At 22.5% G+C, this 15,136-nt stretch overlaps 2 protein-coding genes across 2 annotated transcripts; both read right to left on the reverse strand.

Annotated features, from left to right (window-relative positions):
• Positions 1 to 3,763: 3,763 nt before the first annotated feature.
• Positions 3,764 to 6,802, reverse strand: OCT59_011355 (uncharacterized protein; the record flags this gene model as incomplete). The annotated part of the gene is made up of 3 exons (XM_066136448.1): positions 3,764 to 5,982; positions 6,301 to 6,538; positions 6,614 to 6,802. The coding sequence occupies 3 exons, from the start codon at positions 6,800 to 6,802 to the stop codon at positions 3,764 to 3,766; spliced, it is 2,646 nt and encodes an 881-aa protein (XP_066001068.1).
• A 6,043-nt stretch (positions 6,803 to 12,845) lies between these two features.
• On the reverse strand, positions 12,846 to 13,822 carry OCT59_011356 (uncharacterized protein; the record flags this gene model as incomplete). Its single annotated transcript, XM_066136449.1, has 3 exons — positions 12,846 to 12,956; positions 13,395 to 13,549; positions 13,723 to 13,822. 3 exons carry the CDS (start codon positions 13,820 to 13,822, stop codon positions 12,846 to 12,848), a joined length of 366 nt encoding a protein of 121 aa, XP_066001069.1.
• Between the last annotated feature and the right edge of the window lie 1,314 nt (positions 13,823 to 15,136).

Raw genomic sequence — 15,136 nt, forward strand, 5'->3', positions numbered from 1 at the left:
GAATGAACATTTTTTCTTATTAAAAATTGCGATACTAAGAAATTAAATTAGTCTTGGTTTACTATATTTAAGTTTAAAAAATGTGGGTGTAAAGTTATAGCTATTGGTATGGTATATTGTGTAATTAATAAAGAAAATAATTATGTACTTTGCTTTGATAAAGAATAACTTTTATGAAAATGTTTATTTTTTTAAATAGTGTTTCTTTATTTTAAAGATCTGTACAATAAATTTAAAATATCTTTTTTTTTAAAAAAAAAAGATATTATTAATGTTAAGAATCCTAACTTTCGAAATAAAAAAAGAAAATATGCACAATACATAATTTATAACCTTTAAGAAACTGGAAAATTATACATTAGCTAAACTTGTTTCTAAAATTCATTTACTTAGTACATTAAACATAGTAACAAGATTTAAAATACTGTCATAATATAAAAGATATTAAATTTGAACTATCCATGTATTTGTCACCCTATTAAAATTTATTGAAGCTTCTCTCATTTATTTTTTTAGCCAATTTGTATAAAAATATCGTAACCTTTTTATGCAGAATATAATAAAGTGTTTGGATAAATTTTTTTATAGGATTAAATATTAGGATTTCATTTTATTAAATTATAAAACCAAGTAAATATAATAACAACAACAATAATAATAATAACATTTAATTATAAATTTTAATAATCATATGCAGTCTATCAAAAAATTGACTGTTTGTGTCAAATGTATTTTATGTATATTAAAATTATTAACCCAATTTCAAATTTCAATAATATTATTTCTTTTTTTTTCAGGTTAAAATCACAAATTTAAAAAGAATATTATCCTGAATAAAATTTCACTTTTTATTCAAACTAAATAGTAATTATTGGAAAAAATCCAAAAAAAAATTATTTATCTGTTATAGTCATACAATTATTTCTTTATTTGTTAATGCAATCCTATTAGAAAAATTTTTATTTTCTAATTTATTTTAAAAAATCAGTAGTATTATTGATAACTTAAGTTATACAGTAGATATTTAGATACTTTCTAATCACATACAGAGTACAATTAATAAATTACATTTGCTTACCAATAAAATTAATTTCAAAAGTGATGCTCATAAGATCAATCTTATATAGTTCTTAAATTTTTAATATTCATCATAAAATTAAATTGCAAATTCTTCCAAAGTAAGAGAATACAATAAAAGTACAAATTTTATTAATACCAATACAATTCAATAAAATAATATCAAAGAATTTTTTGTTTGCAACGAATTTACTATTAAGGAAATGGCTTTTTCTTAGCAAGTAAACATTTCAGTAATTTCTTAAAAACTCATCTCTTTCGCCCCTATAATTGATTATTCTAAACTAAATTGACTAGTCTGTTAGTACTCATGACCAAATTAAGTACAACTATGTACACAGAAAAACTCTTATTATTACTCCCTATAAGAAATATGTATACGGAAAGGATACATTTTGTATACATTTTTTGTACGTTTCTATAGATTCCGCATACAAATTCCGTATATTTAATAAGCAATTCATTTTTGAACATTTTTTAAAAAAACTAATGTATAAGAAATGTATACGGAAAAAATTAATCATGCGGAATGTATACGGAATTTTTAAACTTAATATTTTTAGAAGATAATTTTACAAAAATCCGTATCATAACACGAGATCATATGATTGTTTATTGTTTTGTTATGATACGTTTTTTGTTTTTTATATAAACCCTTACTTTGATGAGTTTGATCTACCGATCTTCTTTTCTGTCTTTCCTTTCCTTTCTCTTTCTCTTATCTTATTTTTGTTATTTTTTCTAAATTTTTCTTCTTTCTTCGTCACCCCCTTTTAAAAATAATTTTTTGTTTCGTACCTCACTTTAAAAAAAATTTTTTTTCGTCCCTTAAAAAAAAATATTTTCTTTTATTCCCACTCTTTTTTTTTAAAAAAAAAAATTTCTTCTTTCTATTTCTATTTCCTCTTTATAAAAAATTTTTTATTTTTCTAACTTTGACGTCCTCCCTTTAAAAAAAATTTTTTTTTAACTTTCCTAACTTCGTTACCCCTCTTTTTAAAAAAATATTTTTTTTTGTTTATTCTTTATTCCCATTTCTTTTTTATTTATATTTAATTTCATAGGCCAGCAGATTTTTTTTTGTGAGAATATTCAGTTTCTTTTTTCTTTTTTGTAGATCAGTTTGGGAGTCATTTTTTTGTAGGATGATTTGGGATTTTTTTCTTTTTTTAGTTTTGTAAGTTGGGTTCAGATTCTTTTCTTTTTGTAGGTTGTTTCAGTTTTGTTGCTTCAGAGTCTTCTTTTTTTGTAGGTCAGTTTTGGATTTATTTTGTTGTTTTGGTTTCTTTTTCATTAGACGCCTCATAATTCTTTTCTTTTATGTAGGTCAGACATTCTGGAGTTCTCTTTCTTTTTTTGTAGGAATGCTGACCTTTGGTGACTTGGACGATTGCAGATACTATATGGGGGTTTTGTTTCCAATCTTTTTTTTTTGTTCTTTTAGGTTGTTTGACTCCAAATGAACCTGAACTTATAGATAATTTTGGTTGCAATAGGTGGTTTTAATAAGGAGGGAATTTTCATAATGTATTTGTACTTTTATTAAATTAAATAAAAAATAAAAAATAAACAAAGTACAATTAGATTTATGTAAATACAATTATAGTAAACTGTAAATAAATTCAGGATCACGTGCCCAGCTAAAAATACCGAAATCAGCAAATCATGTAAATTCCATATAAATCCCGTGCAAATTCCGTATCCAAACCATATTTTTAGTGATACGGAATTGTGCATTTTTCCGTATCCTATTATGATACGTTATTTCTAAGGAAAAAAAATCGTATAAAAACTTTATAAAAAACGTATCCAATTTTTTTATAGGGACTCAGTACTCACAAAATCAAATACCTTAAGATAACCTCAACCAAATAATCTTGAATTCTACACTGACTCAATTTGCTCTAGCTCTAGTTGACAAGTTCATGAAGAAAAACGAAAATATATAACAACATTCCATCATATTGCATATAGTATAGTTAGGATATGTGTGCTAAAGTACGCCAGGTCAAGTTAGGGTACGTTAAGAATTTGGATATGCATTAGAGTAAGTTACTTATTATTTAAGGCTGATTTTTGGTTTGATATATACAATTTCAATAGAAATAATCTTGCTTAACAAAGATTACAATCAGGTACTTATTTTTAGGAAAAAAAATCTCAATGAACAAGCATAAGAATTTGAGCAAAATGTAAGGAAGGCTTTTATGGAAAATCAATTTTAATTATTGTTAATGAGACTCAACAAGAAAACTATTTTATCAAAAAAATGATATAGCAATACATACAGTATAACTTTTTTTTATCAAGTACATCTATGTAATAATTCTTTTAAATAAAACATATTGGCTTTTAAATGGTGAATTGATATTGAAAATAAAACAGTCCTTATATTATATACTAATATGTTTTATTTATTTTAAATTTAAATATAAGTATAAACTTTTACAATATAAATGGTTATTTAAATGACTTATACAAAGAACTTTCAAAAATTTAATGGTTCTTTATTGATAAAAAAACAAAAATATATATATATAAATATAGTTATAATTTAATAAAAAAATCAAAATTCCTAGAACTATTAATGTTCAATAAATTCTAGAATATATATATACTTAATTCCATTTCAATGAATCAATAGCTATTTTATGAACCGTACTATAATCCATCAATATGGTTAAATCTAAACTGTTGCTAAATTTTTTAATTCTTTTTTTTCTTGGTTTAATTCTAATTTCAATTCATTCAAATTATTTCTTAATGAATTTATATCTTCTTCCATCATATTAGAATTTAATTGAATTCTGGTTCCTTCCTGAGAATTAGTAGCAAGTTTAAAAATTTTGTATTTATCAAGATTAAAAGAATTCAACTTAAGAATATTTTCAATCATGAGGCTAACTTCCAACTCTTTATTTTCCTGAATAACATTCTTTAAGGAATAATAATTTTTGTTCAACTCTAATAATCCATCATTATATTTTACAAGAATACTTTGAAATTCTTTAGTATACTTATCAGTCAATTTAGAGATTTTCATATCTGTAATAGAGCCAATGGTAATTCTTTCCTTATTAATAGAACTTACTAGATGATTACAGACACTATGTAATTTTTTAATAGCTTCTTCTCGTAAAGTTAAGAATTCACCCTTAACTTTCAGAAAATTATTGACTTGTTTGAAAACTTGAGTTTTTCTATTGACATTATAAGAAGTTGAAGTTCTTAATAATTCTTGTTGGAGTTCATTCATCTCTATTTGTTTAGCTTCTTTTTCTTTATGAATTTCTTTAGTATTTTTTCCACCAGTTAATTCATTTAATAATTCCTTATTAATTTCACCCAATTCTTTTCTTTTATCTTGTAACTTATTAATACGCTCTTGATCAAGGTTAATCAGCCTTTGTTCTAATTTATTTATTCTATCTTCTTTAATCTGTAAGGCTTGGGTTAATTGCATTTTGATTTGTTCTTCAATGATTAATTTTTGTTCCAATTGAGCAATTTCTTTTTCCAACTTAGTTTTCAATTTAGTTGTAAGCTTTTGTTCTTGTGAAAGTCCTTCAACTATATTGTATAACCTGATCTTTTCTTGTTTTATCTGTTCATAATTAACTCGAAACTGACTTAATTTACTTTCTAATTGCTCCTTTTGTTCAATTAAGCTTTCTTTATAAGATTTTAATTCTTGAATATTAGCTTCTGTTTGAGCTAATTTTTCTTGCAATTTAGTTTCTTCTTGCTTTAACTGGCTGACCTGATCTTGAACTTGCTGGTTAGTTATTTTATTTTGTTCTAACTGTTCAGTTAAATTGGTGCAATTGCCAGCTAAGTTTTGATTTTCATTTTGCAGGTCAATAATTTGGCTTTGTAAAATATCTTCTTTTTCTTCAAATTCTTTAGACTGTTTAGCTAAATTGAGTCTCAGATTTTGATTGTTTTGATCAAATTTAAAATTACTTTGTTGTAAATCAAATAATTCATTTTCTAACTCAAGATTTTCTTCTTCTGTTTGAATTAATTGATTTTTAAATTGAGAATTTCTTTGTTGTAAATTAATAAACTCATTTAGAGAACTTTGATAATAAGTTTCAGCAATCTTTTCTAACTTAAGAATTTCTTCTTCTGTTTGAAAATTTCTTTGTTGTAATTTAATTAACTCATTTTGAGAACTTTGATAATAAGTTTCAGCAATCTTTTCTAACTTAAGAATTTCTTCTTCTGTTTGAGAATTTCTTTGTTGTAATTTAATTAACTCATTTTGAGAACTTTGATAATAAGTTTCAGCAATCTTTTCTAACTTAAAATTTTCTTCCTCTACTTGCTTATGACCAATTTGATATCGATTTAGTTGATTTTTAAATTGATCTTGCTGAGATTTTAATTCTTGAATAATGGTTTCTGTTTGGACTAATTTATTTTGCAGATTATTTTTTTCTTGATTTAACTGACTGTTTTGTTTTAACTGTTCAGTCAGCTTACTATCTAAAGCTTGTTTTTCACTTTGAAGGTTTGTTACTTTTTTTGCAAATTCTTCATTTTGTAAAGTTGAGTTTTGTTGTAAATTAACTAATTCCATTTGAATATTTTGTAATTCATTTTGAGAACTTTGATATTTTTGTTTTAATTCAAGAAATTCTTGAGAACCTTCTAGAATTTTATTTAATTCTTTACTAGTAAAATCAAGTAAATGACTTGTATAGCATGCTTTTGGATGAGATTTTACAATAAGATTATTATGCTCAATTGGTGCATTTATAATTTCCATAATATTGCTTTTTAATTCTTCATTAATTTCATTATTATCATCAGGACGGAAAATCCAATTTTTAATAATATTTAAAATTTCTTTAGAAGATGGCCTTTTTAATGGATCTTCATCCCAGCATTTTTTCATTAAATCTATATAACATTGTGGAGTATTTTCAATAATTTCAGGACGTTCACCTTTACAAATACTTAAAGCAAGTTGAAGATCATGTGCTTTATCATTAAATGGTAGAATTTTAGATGTAAATTCCCACATAATTATAGAAAAACTATATATATCACTAGCTTGAGTATAAGGTTGACCTTTTAAAATTTCAGGTGCTATAAATGGTAAAACTCCAAAGATATTATTTTCTTTTAAAAAAGATTTTGTAAGTTGATATAATCCTAAATAATTACTAATAAAAATTCCATATATGTCTTCTTCATATTTGTTACATAAAATATTACCATTATGAAAGTTATAATGAATAAGATCTTCTTCATGAATATTATTAAGACCTTTAATAATTTGATATAAACAAAATAATTTTTGTTCCCAATTTTTTGCTATTTCTGTTAAACATCTGTTTAAACTATTCTTATTTGTATACTCCATTATTAATACATAATTCAAAGTATCTGGATCTTTTGTAAATCCATACATTCTAATAATTTCATATGAATCATATGAATCAATAATTTTCCACTATAAAAAACAATATTTATTAATAAAATAGTATAAATAAATTATAATATTAAAAAAAAAGATATTTAATCATACTTCATTTAAAAATTCATTTAAACTTTCATCTGAATTATTAAGATAATCAAAATATTTAAGAATAACTTTAACTTCATTATATTTTGCTTTATATATAGTACCAAATCCTCCTTTATCAAGATATTCAATATTTTTAAATTTATTATAAGGAATCCATTTTAATATATTTTCAGAAATAAATTGATCCATAATTTCACTTCCACTAGTACCAAATCTTTAAAATATAAAAATGAAATTATATTAAAAATTAAAATTTAAATAAATTTTACAAAATATTAAATAATGTTAATTATACTTACTCTAATAAAATTGTAAGATTTTAATATAATAAATAATTTATTAATTTAAATTTTAAATAAATAAAATATAATAACTTATAACTTACCAACTAAAATAAATTAATTATTATGAGTAAATATTATATAATTATAATAAATTAAAGGGTTTTGTTTTTTATCGCCATGGCGATGCATCGCCAGTGTCACGTGATTTTATAATTCCGGCCGGAATTAAAAGATCGTCAAATAAATATCCTTTTTTGGAAGTTTTGTGTAACAAAAACTTGAATTTTGCTGAAAATTAAAATTGCCTTTTTTGGATTGTGTAACGTTACCTAAAGCTCCAAAAAAAGATATTTTGGCCAGCGTTACTGAAATTAAGCATGTGATGTATAGGGAGTGACAAATAGTATTTTTTGCACTGAAAAAATTTTAAGTTCCCAGAATAAATAATAAAAATGGAAAACTAGAGGATGTGACGCGGGATGACAAATTATTCACATATGTAAAGTCACGTGACACTTGCGACACATCGCTATGGCGATTTTTTATAAAATCCTAAATTAAATATAAAAAAATATAGGATTATTGTAATTAAAAAAAAAATGCAATACTTACAAGCTAAAATATTTGAATAATTTTTTAAATAAAGAATTTAGTTAGTTTAAATTATATATATTATATAAATATAATAGAATTACTTACGATCTAAAATATTTGAATAATTTTTTAAATCAAGAATTTAGTTAGTTTAAATTATATGTAAATATTATATAAATATAATAGAATTACTTACAATCTAAAATATTTGAATAATTTTTTAAATAAAGAATTTAGTTAGTTTAAATTATATGTAAATATTATATAAATATAATAGAATTAAATAAATAACATACTCCCTATATTATTAAATGAATAATTTTTTAAATAAAGAATTTAGTTAGTTTAAATTATATGTAAATATTATATAAATATAATAGAATTACTTACGATCTAAAATATTTGAATAATTTTTTAAATAAAGAATTTAGTTAGTTTAAATTATATGTAAATATTATATAAATATAATAGAATTAAATAAATAACTTAAAACTTACCAACTAAAAGAAATTCAAAATAATTTTTTAAATAAAGAATTTAGTTAGTTTAAATTATATGTAAATATTATATAAATATAATAGAATTAAATAAATAACATACTCCCTATATTATTAAATGAATAATTTTTTAAATAAAGAATTTAGTTAGTTTAAATTATATGTAAATATTATATAAATATAATAGAATTACTTACAATCTAAAATACTTGAATAATTTTTTAAATAAAGAATTTAGTTAGTTTAAATTATATGTAAATATTATATAAATATAATAGAATTACTTATAATCTAAAATATTTGAATAATTTTTTAAATAAAGAATTTAGTTAGTTTAAATTATATGTAAATATTATATAAATATAATAGAATTACTTACAATCTAAAATATTTGAATAATTTTTTAAATAAAGAATTTAGTTAGTTTAAATTATATGTAAATATTATATAAATATAATAGAATTACTTACGATCTAAAATATTTGAATAATTTTTTAAATAAAGAATTTAGTTAGTTTAAATTATATGTAAATATTATATAAATATAATAGAATTAAATAAATAACTTAAAACTTACCAACTAAAAGAAATTCAAAATAATTTTTTAAATAAAGAATTTAGTTAGTTTAAATTATATGTAAATATTATATAAATATAATAGAATTACTTACGATCTAAAATATTTGAATAATTTTTTAAATAAAGAATTTAGTTAGTTTAAATTATATGTAAATATTATATAAATATAATAGAATTAAATAAATAACTTAAAACTTACCAACTAAAAGAAATTCAAAATAATTTTTTAAATAAAGAATTTAGTTAGTTTAAATTATATGTAAATATTATATAAATATAATAGAATTAAATAAATAACATACTCCCTATATTATTAAATGAATAATTTTTTAAATAAAGAATTTAGTTAGTTTAAATTATATGTAAATATTATATAAATATAATAGAATTACTTACGATCTAAAATATTTGAATAATTTTTTAAATAAAGAATTTAGTTAGTTTAAATTATATGTAAATATTATATAAATATAATAGAATTACTTACGATCTAAAATATTTGAATAATTTTTTAAATAAAGAATTTAGTTAGTTTAAATTATATGTAAATATTATATAAATATAATAGAATTACTTACAATCTAAAATATTTGAATAATTTTTTAAATAAAGAATTTAGTTAGTTTAAATTATATGTAAATATTATATAAATATAATAGAATTAAATAAATAACATACTCCCTATATTATTAAATGAATAATTTTTTAAATAAAGAATTTAGTTAGTTTAAATTATATGTAAATATTATATAAATATAATAGAATTACTTACAATCTAAAATATTTGAATAATTTTTTAAATAAAGAATTTAGTTAGTTTAAATTATATGTAAATATTATATAAATATAATAGAATTAAATAAATAACATACTCCCTATATTATTAAATGAATAATTTTTTAAATAAAGAATTTAGTTAGTTTAAATTATATGTAAATATTATATAAATATAATAGAATTACTTACAATCTAAAATATTTGAATAATTTTTTAAATAAAGAATTTAGTTAGTTTAAATTATATGTAAATATTATATAAATATAATAGAATTAAATAAATAACATACTCCCTATATTATTAAATGAATAATTTTTTAAATAAAGAATTTAGTTAGTTTAAATTATATGTAAATATTATATAAATATAATAGAATTACTTACAATCTAAAATATTTGAATAATTTTTTAAATAAAGAATTTAGTTAGTTTAAATTATATGTAAATATTATATAAATATAATAGAATTACTTACGATCTAAAATATTTGAATAATTTTTTAAATAAAGAATTTAGTTAGTTTAAATTATATGTAAATATTATATAAATATAATAGAATTAAATAAATAACTTACACCCTGTAGCATTATTAATTAATAATAATTATAAAGTAAAGTAATTATAATCAATTAGATAAAATATTATAATTGTATATAAAAATTAAATATATACAGTAACTTACAATCTAATTATTTAAATAAATATTATTATTAGTTTAATTATATATAAATACTTTTAAATTAATATAAAATTAATTACTTACTTTCTATAATATTAGTACCATAATTATTAAACAATTATATTAATAGAAAAATTAGTTATTTAAAATATCATGTAAAATACAATAAAAAAATTGCTATTAACTTACCAACTATAATATTATTCATTAAATAATAAAATAAGTTATTTAGTTATATAAAATAATAGAAGTAATTTAATTATAAGATAATCTATTACTTACGAGCTAATATAGTTAATATAGTAAAAATAATTTTAGAAATAGTTAGTTATACGTTTATAATTTTTTTTAATAGCAAGCTATTAAGCAATTTTCTTACCTTTATCTTCATTATGTTGCAAATTGGTTTGAAAAAAATTTTAGAATAATTTCAACTTGTATTAGATATCTATATTCATATTATATACTTTTACCTTTATTATTTTGAGCCATTACTAAATAATTTTATTGGAATTCTTCCTAAAAAATAGGGTAAAAAAATTAAACTCCTTTATTCGAGCATATATAGTTGTTTGTGTAATATTATCTATGCAAAATGCAGATACCAATTTTTCAGGTTTTAGTTCCAAATATATTCAATTAGGCACATCTGAAATGTGTGTCAGGTTGACGGCGCAGTGTAGCGCAGCGATTTTTCCAAAAAAAATTAAATTGCAATTTTGTTATTTAAAATAAAACCTTTAAATTTCTGCACTAGATGTATTTTCGTCTTCTCTGCAAATTTATTTAGAGTATATACGGGCGGTTTAGAAGGCCATTTTCGAGTTATTTAACAAAAACCGTTTTTTTGACAAATCCAATTTCCATTTGGAAATAATCGGCAAAGACGATAAAATCAGTTGTTATATACTAAAGTCAAAATCTACTTCCAAAACCTCCTTCCATTTATAAGTGAATTTTGTAAAACAGATGAAAATACATCTATTGTGTAAATTTGAAAGCATTATATTAAAAAGAAAATCTTTAACTTAGATTTTTTTGAAATTACTGCGCCACACTGCGCCGTCAACCTGACACACATTTCAGACGTGCTTTAATTAGACGTTATAACGTTACGATGACGTTACGTCAATGGTATCACTAAATTATAAAAATACAACTTTCTTGTCGATCATTATTAGCTAAAAGTTAAATTAAAGTTAAATTAATATTTGTTTTTTTCATTTTCACATTTCTTTTGAGAGTATCAAGCGCCAGTACAATAGTGCTCATTGCAAATTTTGTTATGAAGTAAGAAGGTGGACATAGTAATTTTCGATCTTTGAAGACGGATGCGGGTGGGCTGGTGGCATAATGCAAGTAATGCAAGAAATGCCACTATATAGATACGTTTATGGTGACACATATACACTCAATGGGCGGGTGTGACAAATAGAGATCAGACAACTTAAAAAATGTCCCGATATAAATATAAACATGTAAGTTGTAACTACAAGACTTTTCTGGAAGGACAGGCTATAGTTATGATCTGTTAAAAAAAATAGAAGGAATAAAGGGTTTAAAGCAGTTAGGTTTAGATTTTATTTTATTTTTTTTTTCGAAACAATTTTTTTTAAAAAAAATTATAATTGTCTAGCGAAGAGTGGAGAGTTGTCCAGAGCAAAGCGAAGGAGTGAAAGGACTATATATGTTTATGAGCATATTGGATCACATGGTAAAATCTTTTATCCGCACGCGTTACGTCATTCGCCTCAAAATTAATCTGGAATAGGTTTTACTTATGTAAAAAAATTATTATAAAATGATAATTACTAATGAAAGAAAATAATACTACAATATAAATAAATCAATTTTAATTTTATAAAATTGCGTATTAAAAAACTATAAAACCATTATAAAAGAGACACAAAACATAAAATTTTTATATACAGTACATAAGCCTCTTCTATTTGTAATTGAGTAAAAAGACTAAAAAACATGAAAAAAGTTTAAGTTCTAACGAAAAAAAACACTTGAAAAAATTTTTTTACACAAAAAATCCCAGTACAGCTTAATTTTAAGGTCAAGTAAACTATTTTTATCTCCAAAAATGAAATTTTGTGCTACATCTTGCTACAAAAAAAAATATAAACAAGATAAAATATAATAAAATTTGTGATATATAGATTTTCGTAATTCTTGAATGTTTTGTGTGTAAATACCTGGTTCAGGGGATGATGATATTTGGCATTTCGCAAAATATCACATAAGTCACAAGGAAGGAACTCTTTCCGCTGATCTTTCGGTTAAAAATTTCTGGAGACAGAAAAGTGTTATTAAAGAAAAATTTTATTATACAAATACACAAAAATAACCACAAAAATGGAATCAGCATACAATTTTACAGAATATAAATGTAGGTTTATTAAAGAGAGTAAAAACCTTTTCTTTTACGACTCTCGAGGTTCAATATCACATACAGGAAGAGAAACAGTTTCCTGATCTTCATTTTCTTGATCACTATTATTTTCAATAACATCAACTCTACTTTTTTTAGTTTTTATATTTCTGCTTGTTGCTGCCTTTTATTTTACTCCCCTTTTTTCTGGCTTTTCTTGATTGCTTACTATATCTTGTATTGGAACTTTTTCTAGTACAATACAAAAATTGTGTAAATTAATAGATTTATGAAATAAAACCTTAAGTATTAGATCCTAGAAAATAAAGACTTACTTTTTATTGATTCTTTGAATATTTCTTTTTGTTTTCTGCCTATGAATGAAGTAAATTTTAAATTAATAAATAAATCACTACTTATTACTCATCAGTCATTACTTTTTCGCGTCATAGCTCTTGTTTGTTTTTAATTTCACTTTTATCTCTTCTAGTATAAGGTATGCCATACCTATCATGAGTTTCTGCTATCTTAAAAATTCTTTCATCCAAACGCCTACTCTAAATAAAAAGTAAAGATTTAAAAAATCAAAAATTTAAAAAAAAAATTATAATTTAAAAATAAAAAAAATTGCCGCATAATTGCTGTAAGAAGTTTTTAACTGTTTTCCTTTCCGAGTATGTGCTGCTTCAGCAATATTTGTATTATTTGCATGGCGTTCCCAAATTCCGTTTTCCAATTTTGAAACATGTTTATTTAATGATGCTAAGACATAGGGACATAGGGTTGACAATAATATTTGGCCCAATCTATCAAATTAATAATCAAGCTTTTTTATTAAATTATAAAAATTAAAACAAAACTAATAACAATAAAAAATTACTCATGATACAATCATCATTACTAAGTTTCTATTTTTTAATACAATAATAAACTTCTTAAATAGATGGGATTAATGATGCTAACTGGTAAATCTCTAGCTAGAAGTGAGTACTTACCAATACAACGCACATAATTATGTATATCAAATTTTTTGTATTGAACGCTATGTATATTTTCGCAACTAGAGATTGAAGCTTATCTATATTGTTTGAAGATGCATGTACTATCTCTGCTAACGCATCTTTATCAAAAGTTGCTTTAATAGTATTTCCTATAAAATAAATATAATAAATTGATTATATGGTTGCTGTTATATTAATAAATATTTAAAAACTTACCTGTTATAATTGATCTGACGAGATAATATTTTGAATCATGGATTGTAATTCATCTTTAGCAGTGTGTTCAGGCGGTGTCACAGCGGTGATGGGTGATTATGCGTACCTATGCATACTAATGCAATATAGAGACATGCAACCAAATCGTATGGAATAAATTTAATGAATTTAACATTGCATTTTTGTTCAATTATAGTTCCACGCATGACTTTCCCATTGTGAGTATGTGGATAACCTTAATAAAATAAATTAATTAAAAACTTTGTTATGACAATTATAATATACAATAATTATATTAATTACTAGTTATATTTACCACATTATTTTATTTTTGAAGAATATAGAATTAAAGTATAACATTAATTTTCATCACTATTATTTTCGTTCGTTTCATTTTCCCATCATTCCTCTTCATCTTCTCATCACTCCTTTTCATCTTCCCACCACTTCTTTTCGTCTCCCATCACTCCTCTTCATCTTCCCATCACTCCTTTTCGTCTCCCATCACGCCTCTTCATCTTCACTCCTTTTCGTATTCCATTACTCCCCTTCATCTTTCCATCACTCCTCTTCATCTTTTCATCACTCCTCTTTATCTTTCCATCACTCCTCTTCATTTTCCCATCATTCCTCTTCATCTTCCCATCATTCCTCTTCATTTTCCCATCATTCCTCTTCATCTTCTCATCACTACTTTTCATCTCCCATCACTTCTTTTCGTCTCCTATCACTCATTTTCGTCTCCCATCACTCCTTTTCATCTACTCCTTTTCATCCTTTTCATCTACCATCATGCCATATTTCTCCTTTTCGTTTCCTATCACTTTCTCACTACTCTACTCCATTACTTTCCATTACTTTATTGTTATTTCATTTTATTATTAGCATCTTTCTTCTTGATCATTGTAATTTACTTATCTTTTTATTTATTGCTATTGTTTCTTTATTTGTATCACTTCATTAAAAATACGGTGATTTTTTTCTTTTAAAATCGTAAATGTGTAACTTAAATTTTAATATTTGCAAATAAAATTTCATTAGATAAGATTATTTTTTTTTGAATTTTAAATAAATATGCTTGCAAAATTTTTTTAAAATATCTTTTGCAATAAAATTTTAAGTTTAGCCGATCAAAAATTAGCTTATTTATTTATTTATTTTATGTAAAGTCGGAAGGAACTATCTAAGAGAGCATTAATCCATGAGAATAGGCCCAACATTAGTTCCATCATCCATTCCATAGAACGGACCCTACCTAATTGTTATATATAGACTGGTCCAACAACACGACCGATGAAGGAACAGGTACCATGAAATCGAAGACGAACAAAACTAAAAAAAAGAGTTCTAATCTATCATGCGTATTTTTCTTTTAACTATTACTAGCTATTGTATGTAAATACTGTCATATACAAAATGATATACTATAAAAAGGTCCGTAAATGTTTTTTTGTGGGTGTAAATAAATTTTGGGTGTCTATATAAAATTTGGGTGTCAATAAAATTTTGATTATCTATAT

The sequence above is a fragment of the Rhizophagus irregularis genome, chromosome 19, assembly GCF_026210795.1.
Source record: "Rhizophagus irregularis chromosome 19, complete sequence".
NCBI classification, from domain to species: domain Eukaryota; kingdom Fungi; phylum Glomeromycota; class Glomeromycetes; order Glomerales; family Glomeraceae; genus Rhizophagus; species Rhizophagus irregularis.